Here is a 26,058-nt window from a genome sequence, read left to right as displayed (position 1 = left end):
AATGTTTTCTTGCATGTTTATTATCATTATTATTATTGATTCTAACTGCAAATGAGTTTTAACCCGGTGGCAGTGGTCTACAACAAGACACAACATACAAATAGCTATACATTTGACAGATTTGGAAGTGTTGGGCTGTGGATCACCACTGAACTGCCTATTCCTGTTAGGGACACTGAATAGCTTTCACAATCACTAGGGTTTTTGACTATGTCCATCGTCTGGTAGTCTAAACTCTAGAGAACATGACATTTTAGAAAATGGATCTGTTTCTGTCCTCAGGTGAGGGGGGGAGACATCTACTTTGTTGGGTCCCTTAGAAAGAGCTAACCTCAATCACAGATCCAGTATTCAAAACATTGTGTTCTCCAGTATTTAGAATACCAGACAATGGACAAAGTCCAAAACCCAGAAATCTGAGTATTATACACCAACATTAATGCCATATTTTCTAAGTCACTTTCTGGGTATAATGTGAAATTAATTAAAAAATTACACTGAGTACTTAGTAAACTGTAACAATTTTTTCAAGGATATTGGCTGACTTCTTTTTTAAAAAAAGGAGTGTTAACACATATTTTGGGGAACAGAAGGATACACTTGCAGTCAACACAAAAACCAGTTGGCAGGCCACATGAGGTCTACATGTTTGATAGTCTTGATTTGTACTATGAAGTGAAAAGAGTAAACTGCGAAATCAGAGTTTCATCACAACATATGAAGAAAAACATTTTCAGAAATGTTGGTATAGCAGTATACAATTTGGCAATATGTTGACTCTGAAATACTCATTACTAGTGTTTCAGCAGTTTTTGCAATGTCATATTTATTCAATACAAATATCATTATCAGTTAACCCCCCCCCCCNCCCCCCCAATTCATATCTGGCCACCAGGCCTGGCACTTAAAGTTCTCAGTCCGGTATGATAATAGTTAATAGCTGGATTCACCCCCATTGTACTCTCACTAGGACAGTGTTTCTCAACAGTTTTGGCCCTGGCAGCAGTTATACTGGGCCCTCTTCTTATAGAAAAAAGAATTTATACCAGGCCACGGTCTGACAAAGGTTGAGAACCACTGCACGAGAGTACATATAATATGGGTATTCACTTCCTGCATAATCACACCATACAACTCCTATTTCATGATAAATGTTAGGAGACAGCTTCATACTGTACTCAGTGTTGTATGATGTAGAGAGAGAAATCTGTGACAAAGGACTCATTGTCAGCAACATCTTCTCCTGACCCTTCCTATGCAGCACCAATGACCTATAATACTTCAGACAGAAAATAATTCTTTGCTGCTGCATCCTGCAGTGTTTCACAAGCATAAGATTCTGTGCTACTGCATCCTTTAATGGTACTCCAGGAAGAGAGTTCAGTGCTATTATATTCTGCAATGCTTCAGGCAATGAAGAGTTCTGTGTTATTCATCCCACAGTGTTTCACCAGCATTAGAGTTTTGTACTGCTATATCTTGTAATGCTTCATGAGGATGACAGTTCTGTGTTATTGTATCCTGTTGTGCTTCATGAGAATGAGAGTTCTGTGCTATTGCATCCTGTAATGCTTCATGAGTATGAGAGTTCTGTGCTACTGTATCCTGTAATGCTTCATGAGGATGACAGTTCTGTGTTATTGTATCCTGTTGTGCTTCATGAGAATGAGAGTTCTGTGCTATTGCATCCTATAATGCTTCATGAGAATGACAGTTCTGTTATTGTATCCTGTAATGCTTCATGAGAATGAGAGTTCTGTGTTATTGTATCCTGTAATGCTTCATGAGGATGGCAGTTCTGTGTTACTGTATCCTGTAATGCTTCATGAGAATGAATGCTCTGTGTTATTGTATCCTGTTATGATTCACGGGGATGACAGTTCTGTTATTGTATCCTGTAATGCTTCACGAGAATGAGAGCTCTGTGCTACTGTATCCTGTTATGCTTCATGAGAATGATAGTTCTGTGCTACTGTATCTTTTAATGCTTCGTGAGCATTAGACTGCTGTGCTATAATGCTTTTCCTGCTGGGATTGCAACCACATCTTCGAGCTGGTCAGAAGCTTCATCTATGGTAGAGGGTAAGGACTGCATCCTGATTGTAACCCAGGAGTCAAGTACTAAGGTTCTCTACAAACCCTCCCTCTGTCTGCCTTTCTTCTCCCTGTGCAACTTCCTGCATCTGCGGTTATACATCCAGCCTGCAACAGCAGATTAAGATATACTTAATTATGGTAGCAAGATGATATTACAATTGAGACAGAAATGTCTGTAAGCAATGTTCAAATTATCACCAAATAACCATGGCATTATCAACAATTTCATACGTTTTCATACTGTTGCACCTGTTTAGTTCAAGCGCATTGTGAAACATGATCATGCTGGCTATGACACCAATAGTCTTAGGCCATCTGGACACAGGGCATGGATATCTCTAATTTGGAATTCTGCCATGGATAAGCCCCATATAAAAAAACAGAAAGTGATTCCAAGGATAAAGTGAACTTGTAAAATGTTGCTCAGGCAGCTGTTGCACCACAATATGTAAAACATCATGGTATAGCAGCTTCAATAAACATAAGAGATTCAGTCAGTTAATCAAGAGAGTCCATGCTGTTATGGAAACTAAAGGTTCATCACCAAAGTTGACGTGAACCTTATCATAAGGCCGCGTCATAGCTCAAGTGGTTAGTCGCTGGCTTCCCACCAAGACAGCCTGGGTTCGATCCCAGGTCTGGTCAAGTGGGATTTGTGGTGGACAGTGTGGTGCTGGGGCAGGTTTTCTCTGAGTACTTCAGTTTCCCCTTCCAATCTTCATTCCACCAATTGCTCCACAGTCACCCTCACCTATCATCTGGGGTTGGTACAACAGGCCAGAAATGGCCACAGTACAAGGGACTTAGTCCCACCCCACTTGCAATAAAAAATCTTTTCTTCAGCCATTTCAAATCTTCACAACCTACTTCTTTAAGATTTATCCTAATAATAACCTCCTATTAATACCTATGTTTCCCAAGTGGTCTATATCAAAGGTCTTCCAACATAAATTTTCTGTATAGTTCTTGCTTCTCTATATACATGCTACATGTCCTATCCATCTCATCCTTTTTGATTTGATCACCTTAATACAATTATGTGAAAAGTACAAATTGTAAAGATCCTTATGAAAATTCCTTCTCTCCATATTTTGTTCATAATTTGAGAACTCCTTACAATGTGATTTACAACATGGATAACTGGATATCACATATGGTGACTCTTGAATTCTTTACATAAGCATACTCACACCCCTACAGATACAGTTTTCCAGTCAAAAAGAGACAAAATCATGTTGGGTTTGAGTGGCAGAATTCCAACAATTTGATTACTCTAAAATGATTTGAAAAATAAAATGTTCAGAATGTGATTTCCTACAGAGTGACATGTTAGACGAAGCCATCTACCTTCACTGGGCTTACTGTGAACTCTATACTACTTACTTATACCATTATTCTACTCAGCTTTAAAAATAACAGGACTAATATTTAATTTTAAAGTAAATGGTAATGGCAGAGTTGCCTTGTGATGAAGCACCAAGCCAAGGAGGCATATAAGGAGAGTCAGCATAATACCACAGACCCCAGCCTCAGCAGCATCATGCTCTGTTCACTTTTCTCCAGAGGAAAGAGCTTCTGGTACCCATGTGATAGGAGTTTGACCAGCATGCTGTGGTAAAAGAGAACAATCCTGCTGGGCATCAAATACTACCCTTCCAGCCTGCAGCCAGTCACTGACTCACTGAGCATTCAAATTTTCAAACTAACTGATGGCAGAAAGGGATATATTTTTAACACATTCAGTACCTTTAATATGTGAGGAGTTAAAATCATGCATATCACTCACACCATGCAGACATGCAACACTTAAAGAACAAAGAGACTGTAACTTGCACAATTCAACAGCATGTATGTTGGGGCAATAAGTGAATTTTACTGTTACCAAGGTCTGCATACAAAGACCAAGTGCAAAATTCTCATCATGAAGCAAACATTCAACAAAATCAATATAATTAGAATAAAAGTCATCACCTCTACTGAATTAGAACGTATTTCATACCCTTTTCTTGCTATCCTAGATGTCAGCTCCAAACTTTTGTCCTGCATTAAATCCACAACCTAACACTAGAAAATGCCTGAGAAAATTAAAGAATGAAATATTAAGAATACAGGACTTGTAAAACCATCACTCATAGCAACTGTATGAAAATACTTTTTGAAATAAGCAATTATCACTACGTCAATTTCATTTCAAGTGACAGAACATAAAGCAATACATCTGTGCAAATATGATCACAACAGATGCCTTGGAAGAGTCATTAAATAGCACATAAAAGTTGCCAGATATTTTGTTCCCCACAGCAAATAAGGACCCACTCCACAACACAAAATAGTATAGATAACTAACCTGAGGTTACCATAATACTTCTTATAATAATATTCGCTCTAATCGGAATAAAAAATTGTTATAAAAGTGGAATTATCATCATACTAATTAATATTTTGACAGACTACTTAAATATAGTCCATGCATGGGAACAGCTCGATAAACAAGAAAGCCATCATCAGGCAACAGCTCGTGAACACGTCAGTGACAATGAAGGATCTATTGGAAACAGTGCTTTGTATGCAGTCTGACCGAAGGCTATACAGAAAGGATGAGCAAGGCAACTTTGTTAGTTGCTGGCCACCAGGAGTTGCAAGACAATCACTGGCTGGTAAGGATACAAAGTTAAGTAATCTTCATTGCTGAAAGCCATTACCAAGCAGTGACTAGTGCAGACAGAAAAGTTTATATGTGCTGCAGTACAGTGATTTGTAGAGTGCGCAGATTTGTGAAACTTATATAATTACCTGTAGTTACGAGTTAGAAGTGCTCAATACATTCAACTATCAATCCAAACTCTATGCCTAGTCACTAAATGTCAACTGGTGTCAGAAGTGGGATTAATTGGATTGGACTGAAGACTACACTGCAAAGTTATATCGCCATACTACTAGAATGGAACAAATGATGGTATGAAGGCCATGATGAAGGCCTGCCTAGATGAGATGGTGGCATATCCAGAAAGGATGGAGGCCAATCAAGGAAAGATGGAAGCCATTCAAGAAAAGATAGAACCTGTAGAAGCCATGCACATGTTTACCGGCCTGTAGGGCTGGGCTTCCAGTGCTCTACATGGAGACCATAAACAAGCAACAAATGAAGAGATACAGAATTACTGGGGTTTTGGACTTTTTCCATCGTCTGAAATTCTAGGTAGTAGAGGACACTCTAGGTAATAGAGAAATGTTGTGTCCCCTATTACCCAGAGTGCCCTCTACTACCTAGAATTCTGGACAATGGAAAAAGTCCAAAACCCCAGTAATTGTGTGTGTCATCCACCACTGTCAGAACCTTTTAGAATCTATATGAAGAGATTATTGGAGCACTTGGGAGCCATTTGGGGACCAGCATTTTCCCACAGCCACCGAACAGTTGACGCACTGTGCCCTTGCTGTACTAAATGAGGGCCATGTTCATAAGATCAGGCAGGTATTCCATCAGACTCAGGATAACAAATCACAGGGCACTGTGGAAGAGCTGGCCCTTTCCCAAACAAAGAGACTACTGACAGCTTAGGGCTGGCAATGTAGGAGCACCGGCCACTTTCAGGTAGTTCTGTCTCCATAAACTGGAAGAAATGGCAATACACCTATGGGTCGCTCCAGATGAGGCCTTAAGGAGGAAGCAATTTGACTAAACAACTTACACATTGTCTGTTGTGTGGGAATAGCTTGATAAACAAGTGAGCCATCACCAAGCAAAGACTCGCTAACATCAGCGACAGTGAAGGAACTATTATAAACGGTGTTTTCTATATGGACCAACCCAAGGCTATATATCAAGGGTTGGCAATTTACTTATCATCTGAAATTTCTGAATTCCATATAAATTCAGGAGATTTGGGACTTAGATTAAAATACTAAGCAGGAGGGTCGCTGCTTGTTCATTCACTGCTTTGTAAGGTTCTGCATGCCACTGTTTGCCTGATCATGTTCAGGGCATGTCCATACTTGCTAAATTTTATCATACAACTTACAAACTTTGTAAGTTACTCATTTGTTTTGGTTCATCCTGGTCCATTACACTAGCATTATTATAAAGGTGAATTAACACCGTCCAGCGTGACTGATAAAACGTTTTTTTAATCTTTTATCCTTGACATATTTTGGTCTTATAGAACATCTTCAGAAGGATATCAATACAATTAGAAACCACTATAACAACACAGTGTGCCCCGAACAACAACAGGATGACATAAAAGAATCGTATTCTCCGAACAACGGAACCACAAGCTGGTAGACCCTCAACTTCCTTCACAGAGGGGAAATAAAAAGGACACGAACCAATTTGGTTAAAAAATTTAACAAAACCTTTTTAAACATACTAATTGTAATTTATAAATATTTTAACATATTAGTACACACTGCTGTAGTTATTAAAATATTAGATTTTGTATTCATTGTATTATGATAACACTGTATGTATACACAAGGTTTGGATAAAAAGTAGTGGCAACACTGCTGTAACATGAAAAGATGTGCATCAGGTGGCACTAGCGCCATCTGTAGCTGATAGCAGAAGTTCAGTTGAAGTAGTGCAGTGAGTGGCTCTGGTTGTGTTTCATTAAGTTGCATCATCTTGAAGTGCAGGAGCCCAGTTCAAGCACCCTAACAACATGTTTATGAAACAAGAACAATGCTCCTGGATAAAAATTGAAGTTGCACGAGGTTGTAGTGCATAAGACTGTTATCAGGGACTGCGAGAAGCATGTGGTGATGTTGCTTTGCCATATCACACAGTGGCACAATGGGTGAAATTATTCCATGAAGGGAGGGATGCCATTCAGGACAGCCGTCGTTCAGGATGACCCCATGTTGATAATCACACAATTCAACTTCTTGCTTCTTTGCTGGATGTCGATCATCGATGGGCTGCGTGGGAGTTACCTGCTGAGGTAGGTGTATGTCACAAAACTGCTCCACATTCTGCATGATATTCTTGGATACCGCAAAATTGCAGTGCATTGGGTACCCTATACAATGTCCGAGGTGTAACAATGGCAACGTTATGCAATTGCACAGGACTTGTTGGACTGGTACCAGAGGGAAGATAACGAAGGATCGTGACTCTGGACGAAACTTGGGCTCTCTCATATGAACCACACTTGAAGCGACATTCGAATGAATGGAAGCATCCTGGCTCTCCTTGTCCAAAGAAAGTGTGCCCTACACAGAGTAATGTGAAGGCGATGTTCATTGTGGCATATGACACTGATGGAGTGATACTGCACCACACTGTACCTCAATGACACACAGTAAACGTTGCTTACTACTGCAATTTCCTGCGTAATCATCTTCGTCCAGCACTCGGGAGAAAGCAACGACACTTGTTGGCAACGAACCCCATCATCCTTCATGACAATGCAAGGGCTCATACTGCTGACACTGTCAAGGATATCCTTCGCCGCTAGTGATGGGATATACTGCAACATCCATCATACCTACCCGATATGAGTCCGTGTGCTTATGATCTCTTTGCCAAAATGAAAGACCCACTGTGAGGGACACGATACAACACAAGAGAGGAGATTATTCGTGCTGTAGGGCGGTCACTGCTGGACATCAACAGAACTGGACGCACTGATGGTGTACGATGCCTTCCACATATTTGGTAGAAGGTGGTACACATGGGGGCCGATTATACTGAAAAAATGTAAGTGTGTTTACCTCAGGTAATAAAGTAATTTCATAGCTATAGAGGTGTTGCCACTACTTTTTATCCAACCTTGTATGTATTAATATTCACAAAACATGCTGTAATAGTGGTTTCTAATCATACTGATATCCCTCTGAAGATGGTCTATAAGACCGAAACATGTCAAAGATAAAAGATTAAAAAGAAAAAAACATTTTATGCCACACTGGATGGTGTTAATTAACCTTTATAATAATTACTCATTTGTTTTTGCTCAGTGAATTCCAAACACTTTATTTATGGTTTTCTAAACTGTCAGTAACTTGCAATGTTCCACCTTCTGTGTAAGTGCACAGCGTTTCATGTTAGAATGCTGCATACCTGTGTCACATATTCTGTTATATGTGAAGAGATTTCTGAAATTCAAAGATGAAATTTCATCTCTCTCATCAAAAAAAAAGTAAGAGAATTATAGTTTGATTTATACTGCGGCATGTAGACTCATTGCTGGGCAAAGACCGTGAGATAAGCAAAAATACAACAGCGATTACTGAGTAACGGCTTCACAAACAAGCATATTTGCATGGCAGCAATTGGAAACAGCAACAGAGGAACAGTGTTTTCTATGCGGTTCATGCCAAGATGTTATAAGCAGGACAGCTGGAACAATGAGTTTGCTATGTGACAGTCACCAGCTGGTAAGAACATAAACATGGAAGCAGAAGACATTGCAGGGATCCACCACCAGTCAACGACTGGTGAAGACACGGCAGACTGAGAAGACTAAGTATGTGCTATGGTGAACTTTAGTGTGTGTGAATTAGTGATAGCACTATAGTCAATTGTAGTTACATTCTGTAAGTGTTCAATAAATTCAATTACCAATCCAAACCCCACCTATGGTCACTATAAAATCATAATAGTACAGTAGAGTACCAGGAAAGAGGTGGGTACCTCACAAAGTCTGAGTTATGTTTTTAAGCCTCCTTACAGCCTGGGTAAATTACTCTCATCAGATGATGCTTGTTGTTTCTATTATTTGGGGATGGGGGCTATTTAATGGAATATTTCTGCCTAACAAATATATCTGGCATTAGTGCAAAATTTAAACACACAATATGATATCCAAATTTACCATCAAGCATGTCTTACACAACTGACATTTGCTAGTACCAGGGTGTCAGGAATGTGGAGTGTAGACGATTAAAATAAAAGTGGTGTATGATGTAATGATCAGTTAAACATGATTTACTGGTAGAAAATCAGTATGATGCTGATCTGCTGTTTGAACAACCTACTTCACTGACACAGCCTCATTTTGTACCTCATACAAACTTGAGCAATTTTGTCAATTTCTTAATAAATCTCAACTTTTGCTCTCCAGATTGAAAGACTGAAATCTTATAGAAAAGGCATTAGATATCTTTGTTCCAAAAAAAGTTAAAAGCCTTTTACCATTTTTTTTTCAGGAAGGCAATTCAGAGTACTGTAGTAAATGTGGCCTCTTCCATGGAAAATCTTGGCCAACAACATGAACCAAATGAATGACACTAATTATCAAGTCGTTGTGAATTTGAGAGCTGTGTTACTTTATAAGTGAAATAAATACCCTTAGCTAAAATGGCAAAAGTCATTTATGTTAAGGAATGATACATCAATATTCACCTTGTATTGAATATCTGATATGATATGCATTCTTGGGAACCTCCTGGGGATTTGAAAGTGATCCCACTTATCCTTAATTTTACATCTGGGCAACATGATAATCTGTTGTTCCCTCTGCGAACTGGACCGCCAAACATAGTAAAAGACATTACTCAAAGAAACAATGGCAAAAACATGGACAAGAAATAAATAAGATATTTGACAGGCACTGACTACTTGAAAATACTATATCACCAGTCAACATATGATTAATCCACAAAAAGTTTTCTTGCTGCCACTACATATTGAACCTGGTTTAATGAAAAATGCTTTAAGGACTGTGGATCAAAATGAATGTGGGTTGATTGGTTGGCTCACTTTTCAACCTGAAGATGTTAGCCACACTTTCCTCCGAAATGTTGGCAGACTTCAAACGAACTACATGGTATCAGAGCCCAGAAGATATAACTCTTCAATATATCTGACAGCTATAAGACAGTCATATGGAGTGTCATCGTACAGACCATTCCTTAATTGACAAAGACTCAAATTGTATTTTTCCTCTTTCTTTTAAAGTACTGAAACTTGCATTTATATATTGCCTACTGCTTCACAGACATGTGCATATAGTGGACATTTATACTTATAAATTACAAGTTATGTACATTCTAAACTACAGTTTCAATTGAAGAAAGTTGTCTTCTGGGTTTAGGCACCGTGTATTCTTCGTTTTGGCTGACGTTCCGGAGGAACGTAGCGCCTCCATCTTCAGAGCAGTTGAATAGCTGCAGAGAGCAGTAGCTGCTACCACAGCTACTGCTCTCTGCAGCTATTCAACTGCTCTGAAGATGGAGGCGCTACGTTCCTCCGAAACGTCGGCCAAAACGAAGAATACACGGTGCCTAAACCCAGAAGACAACTTTCTTCATTGTCATCGCCGTGAAACCCTCAAAACTTACATACAGTTTCAATTCTTTTTCAATTTTGTGAATCAACCCATCTCTGAATTTCTGAACACTGATTTTAAGCACTGGATTTCCCTTCTGATTGCAGTGATAAATGAAGTATAAAAATGACATGTAACATTATGTCAAACGCCAAATACTTTAATATGGTCTTGAATTAAATCCTTCTGAATCTGTATGTACAAGCTAACAAGGATGTCCTTAGATTAGAATTTATGTTGATGAGAACCCCCAAATTATTAAAGTTTACAAAAACAACATAAACAGAAAAAAGCGAATGTTAAAATAACAAACACTACAAATAGTGACATAGGCATATTGCCTACATCAATAAAAATACTGGCAATCATTAGTGAAATTAAATCCATAAACAAAATATGAATCCAAAAACAGTAATGTATATACATGTTACTTCATGCAGATCTCTTAAACTTCAGGTAAATTTTAGAACCATGGGATTGAAAGAGCTTCATAATTTAACAGATATGACAGCTGTTGCTTACTATTATATCTGTGGAAGTTCTGACAATCTAAATAATAAATAAATATTCAGAGTATATAAAACACAGAAATGTTTTTTGGGATGTTCATAAGCATGGAAAATTGTTCAAACCAACTTCTGTATTTATGCAAACATAATCTTCATTAACCTTGGTCTACAGAAGGCCTAAAGCAAGATCACTGATCCCCTATAAAGTATTCTTACCACCACGTTAAAGGCATGCTTCCCATATTACACAGGGTGCCATGATTCTTAGTAAAGCAGATTAAGATATGCCTACACAATCTTGCAGAACAGAGAAGAAAATCTGAAGATTGCTACTGTAGAAGAAGCAAAACAGAAGTCTTTCAATTTCTCTTTTCTACAATAAACTGGGTTAAATAGAACAATCAAGCAATTTCTACGGACCACTGCCCCTCTCTTTCGTTACTAGGCTTCAGTACATGATATTAATTATGAATGAAAGTAATACAAAGACAATGGATATAAAAAACTTCAATATCAATAATACTCAAAAATGTAAACATAGGAAACAAACATATCATGATAATGAGATGAAAAAAAAAAGGTAACAGGCCTTGAAGGCTCATAGGGTTGTGAGACATCGAGGCTCCCACATCTTCTAGACAATCAGCTTACAGATGGCAGTAAGGTTGTCAGCATTACATGCTGGCCATCCTCTATGCCCCAGAAGATTCCTGGAACTAATTTCTGTTAGAGGCTGAGTTGACCCTAGGGTCACAGGGCAAGTGAAAGGATTAAATAAACTGAAAAAATCCAATGACATCACCGGGAACAGAACCCGCGACCATCCTGCTTGTAGCACAGTGCCTCAACTAACTATGCTATCGCAAGCCCCAAAAATGAGATGGTGGGATTCATAAACATATAAATTTTAACTTTATCTCAAAATTTAGGAGAAAAGAAAAATGGGCAATTTAGACTAAAATAAAAATTCCCATATGAAACCAAGAATAATAGGTCCAATAAAAGTGAATGTTTTCTAATCGCATAAAAAGAGGCGAAGTTACGGTGTAGGGAGTTGATGTATAGATCCACATATTCTTGACTTCACCAGTAATTAGAGGTGAGTGTTCAGCTTCACACCTGGGGAAAGAGCCCCTGGTACACACTGGATAAGAGGCTGGGTGAGCCCCAGAACCAGTCTGGGTGACGTGGAGAGGAGAAATATCTTATCTCTACCAGGACTCGAACTCTGGCCCCTTGGCTGTCTTACCTCTAGCAGGATTCCAACTCTGACCCCTTGTTTGTTCACCTCATAGCCAGTACCTATAATGACAATGCTATCCCAACTACTTTCTTTATACATCTGTTTTAAAAATTAAATATTTACTTGCTTTCAAGCAGCATAAATCCATAACAAAATTATGAAGCTCATGATCTTTCAATAAATTGCTGGGGAGGTGGATTATAATGCTGCTTTTTAAGAGCATGTAAGTAAAACATTAATTTAAAAATAAGGATGCTTTGCATTAAACAGTGCACTGGACTCCCACACACAACCAAAAAAAATATAAATGTTAAAGTCAGGCATAAAACTGAATAAAAGAATACCATACTCCTTCAAAGAGATTAATGCAGGAATATGTCAACTTCCACCAACAATATGGCCTCTTGAATGTATAATTATCTAGTAACCAAATTTTGAGAAAGAAGAGTACTGAACAACAGATGCAACAGATGAATAGATGCAACTCACCCTCCTATGATACTAAAACTGAACTTCCAGATATATAAATACAACACACACTGATTAACCAAATCAACAACAGTCTATGAACAATAAATGCAATTACCTTGCCACACTAATCAAGTGCCCATCCAGCGATGTGATCAGCCAACCAATCAAAAGTTCATAATTCCTCTTCTGCCACTTGCTCATTAACATATGATGCTCAAACAAATTCAAGCTTCCCACAAATGTTGTTAGTGTATGCACAATCAAACTTCTTTACTTGTTAGAATGTCGAGATACTTGTGTGTACGTGAATATATGTGCGCATGGATGCGCATTAATTTCTACTTCTGTATCTCTTAAAAGTCTTTGTGACATTTCATAAAAAATTATTTTATGTTGAGGAATTGTTAGCCCTAACATTTTATAGAACCTGAAGGGATATGGTAATGAACCTTCAGGTTCCATAAAATGTTGGAAAATTCTTGAGTAGATGCGCAACTGGTAGCTCCTCAAGAAGCACTCCGTATCCATGGAGCTAGTATCTTAAAAGCCTGCCTTACCACAAACAACACTTCATAATATCCTATAACTCAATATGAAGATAAGGCATTAAAGTTTATGAAAGGATTGAGATCATGTAACTGCAAGTAGCCACATTAACTGAATGAAATTAAACTGTGCCCTAACCAAGTCCATCTCTTAATAATTATACACCTGCAAGTAATCTAACAAAAAACATATCTAAAGTTAAATTATGCACAAATATTATGTTTCTGGACATTATCCATCATCCTGTCTTTATCTAAAAACACCGTCTTCTTTAGGCCTACCATCAAATTCACGATGGATGTTGAAGCAATAATACCCTTCAATTCCTGGATGTTTTGGTTATGAAGTGGGGTCCAAAACTGACCATGAAAGTGTACTGGAAGCCTACTCATACTTGTCCTTATCTGCACTTCAAGTCCAACCACCCACATCATGTAGGAAGGGGAGTCATTCATAGTTTGGTCAACTGGGTGAAGGTCATATGTCAAAATCAGAACGCTTTCAACAACAAAATTAAAAACATAAGACATGATCTGAGGCTCAATGAATATCCAAAAGAATTCATTGACTCTGTAATAAAGTCATTGACAAGAAGCTGTCCTTCTTCAGACAATATATACCAGGGCACTGTCATTATCCCATAAATTAAGGGTGCTTCCAAGAAATTCAGATGTATCAGGAACTGTTTCAATCTCAGAAGCATTTAAGACTAAACATACACTGTGTGGGACACTGACAAAAACTAGACTGGTTAGAGACGCCCAGCAGATGAAGCAGTCTGTGTACAGCAACCCATGTGATTGTGGCAGATGTTACATCAGCGAAACAAGCAGACCTTTAGTAGTATGCATTATGGAGCACAAATAGAAGACAGGATTTGCTTGAAAAATCAAAATTAGCCAAACATGGATATGAAGAAGGTCACAAAATATGTTGGAATAAAGTGAAGGTCTTGCAGTTGAACCAAATACCACATACAGGAAATACAAGGAATCCACCCGCATGTCTCTGATAGATCATCTGACCAGTCAACCCAGTTTGAACATCTCTACCATCTGGACCCGTTATCACAGCAGTAGTCGAAAACTACAACTCTGTCAAGTGTAGATTGAGTGGGAAAATTTGTTTTTCTTGTGTTGGTACCATATTAAGTATTTCTTCTCACCAGTGATGATTTCTGTCATGATACTTCTCTGGTGCAAGGCCTCATACATGTAGAGTTTTTAATAATTTAATGTTTTCTTAGCTCTCGCAGATGTTTGTGCTGTGCTTGGCTTGTATACCTCATCTTTGTGCTGGTACAGATGTCCAGAGACAGGGACTGGCTCTAGCAATTGGGACCAACTGAGTAAGTTTTACCTGAAGATAGAGACACAATCCAGTCTCTGAAATGTTGTTTTGAAAAATAAACAGGACAGTGTTTTAGATGATGAGAGGATGATGGATAACATACAGAAACATAATATTTGTACTAATGTACCATCATCACAAACTTTTAGAAATGCTAAATGTTTGCTGTATTACAAAAGTAGCTGTTCACGTTATGACAACCACGTATTTCAAATTGAAGAGGATGGATATAACGAAAAAACTTAAGATAAAAGACAGCACCACGTACTTTCTTTCTGTAAATGCATGCGCACTGATGAACTTGTTACGTGTGCCTTTCACTTTTTGCTGTCTAGCAACTATTATTCAGATACCAAACAGTTTTGATTTGTCATTAAACTGACTGCATAGCTCATCTGACATTTCTGTCAGCCAGTAAAAGTATTAAATTTACACCTACATGAAATCACTTTATTCTCAGGGATTCTTATTTCAATGTGACTGTAAATGCCAAAATAATTCTTACAAAATACACATGTAATAAGTAATGTATTTCTATTGAACAACAAATCAAACCAACCAAATGTTCATGAGATTATGAGTTACAGTTCAATTCTAAGCCCACAGAGAGACCATCACACTATCCCTCAGAACATCCATGAAAATGCTGTAATAGTATTATATAATATGACAATCACTTCCACATTCTTCACAAATCATTCATAAACATCCTCCCATTCAATGATGTAGCTGATAAAGTGAAATAACATGAATCATCAAATGGTGCATGATGGTGTGATACTGTTATGCTTTGGAAATACAAGTGATGACATAAATTGTGCAACATTGGACAAAATGTCAGGTTGGTTCACTTTGGTTATGTCATGGTACTGTGTTGAATGCAAAGGAAGTTATGCATGGTTAGAGATAATGGACTGGAAAGGGAGTGGTCAGAGTCTATTTCAAAGTACTGTTGTACACATATGTGTGTACTTCCATCTTATATGCAACTTATGCTCTGGTCGCTCTTCTTCCTCAATGCATGTTGTGGCCATGTACAGCCAATCATCAGGTATTGCCTGTCTTGCTAAAATTGTTGCACTGAGTGTCAAAATTATGTATTGCATGTGAATGCAATATTTCCTAATTAAAGTAAATTGACCTTAATTAAAATTAATTAACATCTTAATGTTTTTCATTGTGGTCATCATCCATTTATTTAAAAGATATTTGCTGGAGTGTTTATTATTCTGAATTTATTCATGCAGCATTCACCTTTGCGGTATGGGTACTACCTCTAACATGTAAATAATGTGTTGCTGTATAATTTTATTGTTAGATTTATAAGTATTGATAGCTGTTTATAGTTGTACTTATCCATGTTATATGTGCAGTTGATACGGATTTTGCTGTAGTGTTATCATCAGTTTTGTCACATTTAAATTATCACATTTACAGTATCAGTAAAGATAAGCTATATATGACTGACACACACATTTACACATGTAAACCCCATATTTGAGATGTTATACGAGCTTTACACCAGACACCAGTACACACACCCCAGTCATGCTACGAAAGCAGGATTAGTCACACTGAATGGTCAAAATATCTACATAGATGGTAAGTCATAATGTTTTAATTATCACCATGAGAAAATCATAATTCCAAAATATCTTTCTATATAGGAGATAGCCCATTTCCTGAGCTTGCCAAACAGTCAAATTTTCCTGCGCCAAGTTGACAGAGGGAGCCAACAGAAGGGGCTGAAGCAAAATGGTGATGTCAGTTGAGAAAGTGGAGACTCACACTGTAATACGGTTCCTGCATTTGCAAGGAGAGTCTACCAGGGAGATCCACGACCAGATGACCGCTGTGTATCAGGAAGGTGTACCATCTTATGACACAGAGGTCAGGTGGAAGAGGCGTTTTCATTGTGGACAGACAAACCTCGAAGTTGAACTCAAAGTGGAAGAAAAATCTCTCACTGGGGAACCGGGAATTATGACACTGGTGGAAGCTTTGATCCTATCCAATAGGCACATAACCATCGAAGCTATTGTTCATGAGGTCCACATTAGCCATGGGTTGGTTTTCATCATCATCCATGATTAGTTACACATGACAAAGGTCGCTGCATGTTGGGTGCCACAATTGTTGACACCAGTTCAAAATCAGCAATGGATGGATGTGGCAAAGAAACATTTGCAGTGGTGTCAAGACAAAAAGGTGGAATTTTTTGACCCACCTGATCATGATGGATGAATGTTGGGTCTATCATTATGACCCTGAAACAAAGGAAATGAGCAAGCAGTGGAAACATGCAGACTCGCTGCCACCAAAGAAGGCTCCCAGCCGTCATCAGGAAAGGTGATGCTGAGTGTGTTCTGGGATCTGCGGTGTCATCATGGCCAACTATGTGCAAAAGGGTGTCACCATCACTGGTGAGTACTACCGGAACCTTCTGAAGAAAGGTGTGTGACTTCTTCACGACAACGCACTGGCTCATGCTACGACGACACTTGCTGCCAGTTTGGGAAATGAAATTCTCCCCTATCCACCATATTCACCAGACCTGGCACCAAGCGACTGTTTCATCTTTCCACGGCTAAAAAAGTCACTTCATGGTAAGCGATTCCAAAATGATGATGATGTTATTTCTGCAGTGAAGGACTTCCTAAACAGTCAAAATGAGACCTTCTATGATCAAGGTATCCAGCAGCTAATGCATCATTGGGGAAAATGTGTGGCCTTGCAGGGGGCATATGTAGAGAAGGAGTAACTCACATATAATTCTTGCACCTGTGTCTCTGTTTCTTCCCAGTGATAATTAAAATGTTATGACTTCCCCACATAGACAGACCACTTACAAACATAACTACTCTAGCAGCGTGGAAGAACCTATAGCCAATGGTGCATATGTGAGTATAAAAAGTAAATTTTAAACAATTGGATGTTGACCACAATGAAAACATTAAGATACTAATTAATTTTTATTAAGGTCAATTCATTTTAATTAGGAAACATTGTGTTCATATGTGATACATAATTTTGACACACAGTGTACAATTTTAGCAAGATAGACAAACCCGATTATGGCCATACATGGCCAAAATATGTAATGAGGAAGAAGGTGACTAGATAAACAGTTGCATTTAAGATGGAAATACTCGTATATGTGTATAAAAGATATAATAATGCAACAGGATGCTTAAATACAATATTATCAAAGTAATGTCTTGATATTTGCCTCAAATGACTAGGAAAATGACACTCCTGAACACAAGGCAGGCACATATCACTGTGCCAGCCTGTAGGAAATAAAACTGCCAGAAGGTCTGCAATATAAATGACAAGACAGGGTTTTAATACCTGTTACGTTCATGCTTCCAATACGTGGGCATTGTTACTTTTTATAGAACATACAAGCATTTAAGTACTATTTTGAATCCATAAAATAATCACATTTTCTTAGTATTGTCCACATTGACAGAAACCTCCATATTTATTCACATGTAGGCCTATACTGTACAACTTAATTACTACAATACTTGAGATCAATTTCAGATATCTATAACTACAAATATCTACGTATTTTTCTTGTTCCCATGTTGGAACTTCAAACAGAAGTGAAAAGATCTGGTACAATAGGAAATAATGCTTGGGATTTCAATATTTAAAGATGATTTAAAAATAGTGCAAATATGTATCATTAATTAATCACAGTTAGATATGGTGACATATATGATACACACGCACAACTGCGCACAGATGCATGCACCTGAAGATAAATAAAATTTAAAGCAGACATGAGCATGATTCACACCTCAACAGAAGTCAAACAAATGAACTCTAAGTTACAATTCCTGGAAGATGTTTACTGAAAAAGAAAATGTTTGTATTATCAAATGAAAGGGTAGTGAGGGGAAACACGGTATAAATTTACCGACATAAGAAATACACACATATTTAGACACAAACAAGACAACATGCACAGAACAGGAAAAAACCACCAGTGATCACTAATAATACTGCCATCAAAAGAACCAGTATCCCTATCACTGGTGATAGGTTGCCATATACCAATCACAATTTCACAGGTAATGAAACTGGTATGTTTATTTCCATAATACTTCACGAACACATACACTGTTGTCGTCGTCATCATCATCATCATCACTGTCGTCGTCATTGTCTCCACCACCACCAATATTAAGTAAAAATAAAACTGAAGAGAAGTCAAACTAATTACAAGACCATGTGCTGTTATGGTCTGGTATCTGTGACCATATTTAATGAGCCTGGTATATCTTGTGGGTGAAGAAAGTAGGAAGGCATGTACTACTGTACTTCTGTCCATTTGTTTTCTAACATCAATGCAAGTACAGCCACAGATATGAGTCCCAAGCAGCACATTTAGAAACTATGTTCATTCTGCCATCGGACTCCATGCTGTGTGTACATGTGTGAGCAGATTTAGAGGGGTGTCAGGATCTGAAGTTATTTGCATGTGTCTAAAATTAAAAGGCAAACTCCATTACACAACAAAGAGCAAAATTAAATAACTGTCATGACACCAACATTATGCTAGTGAAACTGTTATCAGATACTTCAGTCTGTCAGTCTAGTCCTTGGGGTTCAATTGCCACCAGTGGTAGGAAGTTCTCTCTACTGCATCTAAACTGGTCTGTCCAGTGGGTACCCAGAGCCCTTTTCCCTGGTATAAAGCAGTTGTAGTGTGAAGAGCACCACTCCCTTCCATCTAGTTCTGAGGTTTAGAATGTGTGAAGCTATATCTTCACTCCTGTGATACATCTTTACAATGGATGTATAATTAACCAAAGAGAAAAAAGAACCTTTACTTTTAAATACAAAAAGCTAAATTCCTTTTTTTACTGTAGTGCAACTAAATGTCCTGATCATAACCAATCTTATATATTTAGTTATTTCTAGTTTCAGCAGCAGACACCTCCTGGTGTCTTTGAAAAAGTTTTGTTGTAAGTGAATCATACTACACGACAAAGACAAAAGACTGTCATGTGACTGAATGTGACTATAGATGGGATTTGGAATGATGACTTGATTTATCACACACTTTGTTATGGTGCATGACTACAGTTTACAGTTCACTATTACACACATACACTAGTGTCCACAGTCACGCCTTCACAGTCGTTGCTTGGTAGCGGCCTCCAACAGCAGACATTCACCTTCGTCTGGGGATTTTTAAGTGTCCCCAGTCTCTCCAACTTCTAATAGCAATACCTAACAACTAAACTGCAGTTTTCTTACTGCAACTGCTTACTGGTCCCCATTATACAGCCTCGGCACAGACTATATAGAAAACACCGCTTCCAGCACTTACTCCACTGTTATGTATTACACAGCTGTTACTTAGCAATGGAGGTTTCTCTGCCTCCACAGTTCTTGCTTTGAGCAAATATGCCACACTTCCCCCTCCTTAACGCTGCTCATCTCAAGGAGCCTATCAGTGTGTCACTGTTCCTTCCGTTTAAGGGAAGATAATGTCCGGGAGTGGTCAGTGTTCCTATAGAGCTGACATTTCTGCTTGTGTGGGGGCCGACTCCTCCACAATGCTCAGGCACTCACTTTCCGCAACCCAATGGAAATCCAAATTGCTCGTTTCACAACCTCCAACTCATGAGCTTGTTCAAAGGTCTCATGGAATGTCTTCTTGCTTCCCAGATGTAGCTCCCTTGCTTACTGCAGGAACTGGATGGCGGGTCAACTGTCCTTGGGTGATGTCCAACTTCTGCCAGGGCCCACCATTGCCCTGGGTCTGTGTCTCTGGCCGTCCACGGCACCTTACAGCCACATGCCAGTTCTCACATAGGTCCTTCAGAGCTCCGATAGTTTCCACTGCAGCCTCTTTGTTAGGGACTTCCTGCCACTCTTCTACATCCTCTTTTTCTTCAGGATTTGCCTTCGCTTCTACCAGGCCAGTTTTAATTTCGGCTTCCATTGGTTCCTGTTCAGTCTCTATCCTGTCCTCTGACCTTTCTGGATAGGCCTAAGTCACATCCACCTTCTTTTGCCAGGCCCTCATTTCTTCTATGATCTCCTTTAGTTTGGTGCCCGTTTTGGCTTGGTTGGCTCTTATATCAGCAACAGGCATTCCATCATTTGTTCCATCTCCATAATGTGGCAACGTAACTATGTACTGTAGTCTCCAATCCAACAATTCAATCAATCCAATTCCACTTCTGGCACCAGATGTCACGATTTTATGGAGTGACTATAGATGGGGTTTTGACTGGTAATCGGATTTATCGAACACTTATGCACACAACTTGTAACTACATGTAACTATATAACTATGGCTAATTCACTCTGAAATTCACTACAGAACACACTTAAGTCTTAACAGCCTACTGGGTCTTCACCAGTGTTCTGGTAACGTCTTCTGATGGCGAACATCCCCATTCCTCTTGGTTCTTGCACTGTCCCAGTGCCTCAGCTACCAGCTTCTAGCAGCAAGAGAAAACTAGGACTGAATTGCAGCACTCCTCTAACTCACTCACTCACTCACTCACTCAATCACTCACTCACCAACCAACTCACTCCACTCCACTCTCACTAATTGTCCTGCTTATAACACCTCGGCACGGACCGCACATAAAACATAGTTCCTCTGTTGCTTAGCAGACTGAGCAAAAAACACCATTACTCTGTTGCTGTTTGTGGGCCACTGCCTAGTGACGGCCGCTGTACTGTTGTATGTCTGGCAGTAGCCACCTAACAATGGGTCTACTTGCCACAATATATACTCTGTGACATCGAATATTTACTATTTCTGTTTCCACATATACCTACTTCATATTCTGTACCATCACTATGTACTATGTATAACTTAGACACTACGCAAACTATAAATTACAGCACATCTCTTCCTTTTTAGCTGGTCATTTAACAATGATGTCAGTACTGAGATTATATATTGGCCAATGATAAGACAATTAATGAATGTGGAGTAGTTTGTGGAGCAAGAATTGGCAAGGCAAACCAAAGTACTTGAAGACCCCTTCCAAGCCACTTTTCAACCACAAATCCCATGGGAATGAACCCATGCCACCATGCTGAGACACCAGCTACATCCATTCTCACTGGAAAAGGTTCTCCTATTCTATGACAGCTGCATTACAGTAAAATGCGCTGTGTATTTCGCGTTTATTCATTATGGATGGACACCTTGAAGAATCACTATGAAACAACTTAACAAGATGGTTTTGGGAAGAAAATATTGTCACATGTATAGAGTATGACTGCAGATGGATTTTCGACTGATGACTAGATTTATTGGACACTCATATAAGGTCATGACTAGACTTCACAGCTTAATATCACACACACACACTAATGTTCACAGCCACGTCTTCACTGCTGTTGCTTGGTAGTGTCTTCCAACAATGGACATTCCCCTTCCTCTGGGTTCCTGGCCTCAGCCACCACCTTCTAACAGCAACAACAGCTAACTGGTCCTGCTTACAACAACTTGGCACGGACCGTGTAGAAAACACTGTTTCCAATTATTGCTGTATTCTCTTGCAGCTGGGAAAACATGCTTGTTTGTGGAGCAGCCAGTTGTTTGTTTTGCGGTCGTTGCCTAGCAACAGGTCTACATGCCAAAATATGCTTTCTGGTCCAAAGTGATGACAAAGAATGAAACAATGACTAACATCAGGGAGTGGTTGATAAGGGAACAAGTCAAGTCCTCTAATTTGTGCTCTCCAGTGTAAAAGCAATTCACAATCAGCTTTCACAAAGGGAGATATACTGTATATTCCTCAAAGAAAACCTCTTACTTGAAATGCAGAACTTATTAATAAATCTGCACTACATAAAGGACAATGGTATATATATTTCATTATGTGACACCTTAGGTTTTTGCACAGTGAATATCAAGATTATGGTCATCTGGAATATGACGCCATGCAATTTGATAGACAAGTTCCATACAAGTAATGCTGCCTCTACCTTCAGCACAGAAGAGTAATTTGCATGGAGGAAAATGATGTGGATACAGGAAAGAAAGGACTCTACTCCATGAAGGAATGTATGGCTATGCTGTGACTTGTTCTCCAGCCTGTAACTACACTTTTCCAGGTCCCTGACAACTGACCTTTTTCAGGGCAAATAATATTTGACCTTTCAAGGCCTAATTTCATTATCATTCTCCCACCCCCCCCACCAATCTATTTCTCTGTTTCTTCCTACATCCTTATCCCTTAACCTCTTCCTCTTATTTTAGCTTTACCCAATTTTGCTCCCTCTTTATTGACCATTCTCCTTCCTATGCTTCTAAAAATGCCTCCTGTCATTTGATCACAAGAGTTTTGCAGGGCCACTATTTCTTGCTATATCCCTCTCCCCTTCCTTCTCTGCAGTTCTTCCTTTTATATTTATTCATCTCTATATTCTTTCTTATTTAATGTGCCTTCACATCTGTTGCCCACCTCTAGTTCTCCTATGCTTCTTCATTTTTCCTCCCTTATAGCTAGTCCCTTCAACAGCCATTGGTTCCTACTGGTTCACTCAGGGCCCCAGTCCCAGTCCTCTTTCCTGTACAAGTATTACTTTTCTCCGCACAGCTTATGATTCTACTCTGAAGATGGAAGCAGAATGTTCCTCCAAAATGCTGGTACCCTGCCAAAGTTCACACTGTAACATCAAAGAAGACAATAGCCTCTACTCCACCAAGTTCTGCAGAATTCCAAGTGGATCAAAGGAAAAACATTATAAAACACACAGCTTGAAAATAAAATCTACCAAGCTTTATAAAGTGGTCATGTATATAAGGCTACATCAAATGTTGACATTAAACTGAAAACACATCACAATGATAAAATAAAATCAGTCTCCATTAAATACCCTACTACTGTACATAATTCAAGAATTAAGCCATAAAGCACATTGAAATATGTGGAAAACTGCAGAACAGTAGACATCATAGTAGTGCAAAAGTTCAGAATAAATTACTGCAACATTTGTTAAATATAATGAAGATACTGGAATAAAACTCATTGGTTGGTGCAAATATTAAGTATGCCAACATGTGTGCAACACCATTCTCTAATATCAAACTCAACTTATCTCTTTATACAAAGTAAACTCTGTTCCATATTTCCACCATAAGTCTAATGTTGAATTCAACTTATATCTTATGCAAAAGTAAACTCTTCCCAAAATAGTGACCAAAAGACAGTACCACTGTGAACCCCATAATGACAAACAAATGTACAAAAATAGAAGACTGAAGAAAAATTATATGCTGAACTACAGGTGGACATATAAACTGCTAACACATTTCAAATTATGCTAGATTACAATGGTCACTGTTGTTCTCAGTTGGCTTAAAACTGTGAAAGTAACTGCAAACATATGTTACTTTATTTCTCAAAGATAAATTTAAAGTGCAAAGTATCTGGTGGTGTCTAGTATGACTTGGCTTTCCATGAGCTCTGATGAGTAAGCCTTTATCTACTATCCATTGTGCCTTTTTCTATCATACCATACATACAGATACTCATAGCTTATTTTGCATGTTGTAATTTAAATTTCTATAATAGGCATAAAAACACTGCTGGTACTAGAGGGCAAGGTAAGATGTCCTATGCTCTACAGACTAATCTTCAATAATGTTCCTTACACCAAATTTAAGATCATGATGGGGCCATGTAACTGCTCAGGTGGTAAGTTGTTGGCTTTCCACCAAGGCGGCCAGGGTTCGATTCCAGGTCAGGTTATATGGGATTTGCAGTGGAAAAAGTGGCACTGGGCCAGGTTTCACCCAAACAGTTCAGTTTCCTCTGCCAATTCTGATTCCATGGACTGTTCCACAATCATCATCATCTATTATGCAGGGCTGGTACAATAGGCCAAATAGTGCCTGATGTATCAAGTAGACTCAAGTCTCACCCCACCCCAAGAAATAAAAAAAAATAAGACTGTGATCATGATGTTGATACTGCAGCCTAATGAAATTAATATTCAGTGTATTTCTTACCTTTAATATGAGACTATAATAAAATTACATAAAAGGAAGAGGCGGAGGTGGCTACCCATGGTTAAGGATTTCGCAGTACTGTTAACATTAAATATTAAAAACTACTGTCAATTATTACATAAATAAAGGTTTATTATGGACCTCCTCTAGGAATAGGGAAATCAAATGTATACTATGAGAACACAGTGTTTACCAAATTATGCCTTCTCAAACTGACATTATTACAGCCACACTGAGCACAGTGGTGAGATCATTTGAATAAAGCATCACCAAACAAATATGAACACCCACATCAACTGATAAGAGAACTCTTTTATATGTCAAACGAAAAGTTATTTGTCACAGACCACAGAGAATACATCTGGCAATGCTGTTTAAGTATGTTTTGCTGTAGCAATGCAATGTTCATACTCATGACACATGTATTATTTTGTGCATTTTTAATGTCACAAAGGAATTACAACACTAGGAAAGAATAGTAAGTACCCTTTTTTCTAATGTAATGTAGCACCTGTCAACCACAATGGAAAAACCCTTGACATATGTTCTGAAATGCATTACATGCTACAGCACATCTCTTGTAAACCTGCTGCGGAATATCTGTTACTGCATTTTGAAGTTCATCACTTCACTGCTATCAGTTTTTGTTAAATCCTTACATTCTTGTGAAGCAACATGCATTAAATGCTGATAGTTTCAGAATACTATAAAAGTGACCAGTAAATTCTTTCAATATTCACTATCACAATGTACGTGGGGCAATCCAAAAGTTACCAAAATTTGAATTTTGCACATGAATGGTTATGAGTACATCGAAATACTGCTAGGTGTCTCCTCACATATCCTTCTTGAATCAGTGTGGCAAGCGGCGTCGAGTTAAGTGGTTGGGTTTATTGTTGGTGAACGTATTTCCATTGTTGTGTTTCCGTGAGTTTGCGGTTTTGCGATGGCTGACCTGAGAGAGCAGCGTGTCTGTATAAAGTTTTGCTTCAAACTTGGGAAAACCATTGCAGAAACGCATCATATGTTGAAGCAAGCTTTTGGTGAAAACAGTTTAGGCCAGACACAAACTTACAACTGGTGTAAGCGTTTTAAAAATGGCTGAACATTGACTGATGACAACGATCGTTCGCGACGGCCGTCAACAGGCAAAACACCAGAAAATGTCGCGAAAGTTAGGGATCTGACTGTGCAAGATTGTAGACTGACCATCCAAGACCTCTGTAACACCTTGGGACTAAGTTATGGTACATGTCAACGAATTTTGTCAGAGGAACTGAACATGAGGAGGATTGTGGCGAAGTTTGTGCCACGACTGCTGCAAAATGAACAGAAGCAGCATCGCTTGAAAGTCTGCAGGGAACTTCAACAACAGCTTCAAGAGGATCCAAACTTTCTTTCGAAGGTTGTCACTGGTGATGAAAGTTGGGTTTATGGCTACGACCCTGAAAGCAAGCAGCAATCGTTGCAATGGAAGAGCCCTTCTTCACTTCGGCCAAAAAAAGCTCGACAAGTCAAGAGCAACATTAAGTCCATGTTGATCTGTTTTTTTGATACTGATGGGATTGT

General features: G+C 38.7%; 1 protein-coding gene across 5 annotated transcripts in view; it reads right to left on the bottom strand.

Moving 5' to 3' along the window:
* The window catches only part of LOC111866177 (histone-arginine methyltransferase CARMER), a 102,268-nt gene that overhangs the window by 27,574 nt on the left and 48,636 nt on the right, over positions 1-26,058 (bottom strand). The window contains exon 10 of one of the 5 annotated variants that reach the window (XM_023854870.2): positions 899-2,202. The exons of the other annotated variants lie outside the window; for them this stretch is intronic. Coding sequence (XP_023710638.1) covers positions 2,132-2,202 — 71 coding nt within the window. The 3' untranslated portion in view covers positions 899-2,131. Of the gene's footprint in view, positions 1-898; positions 2,203-26,058 lie in introns of those variants that run through there. 5 annotated transcript variants of the gene reach the window in all.

Source organism: Cryptotermes secundus, unplaced genomic scaffold, assembly GCF_002891405.2.
Source record: "Cryptotermes secundus unplaced genomic scaffold, Csec_1.0 scaffold599, whole genome shotgun sequence".
Lineage (NCBI taxonomy): Eukaryota > Metazoa > Arthropoda > Insecta > Blattodea > Kalotermitidae > Cryptotermes > Cryptotermes secundus.
Note: the sequence above shows the minus strand (reverse complement) of the source record. Positions and strands in the feature narration are given on the sequence as shown.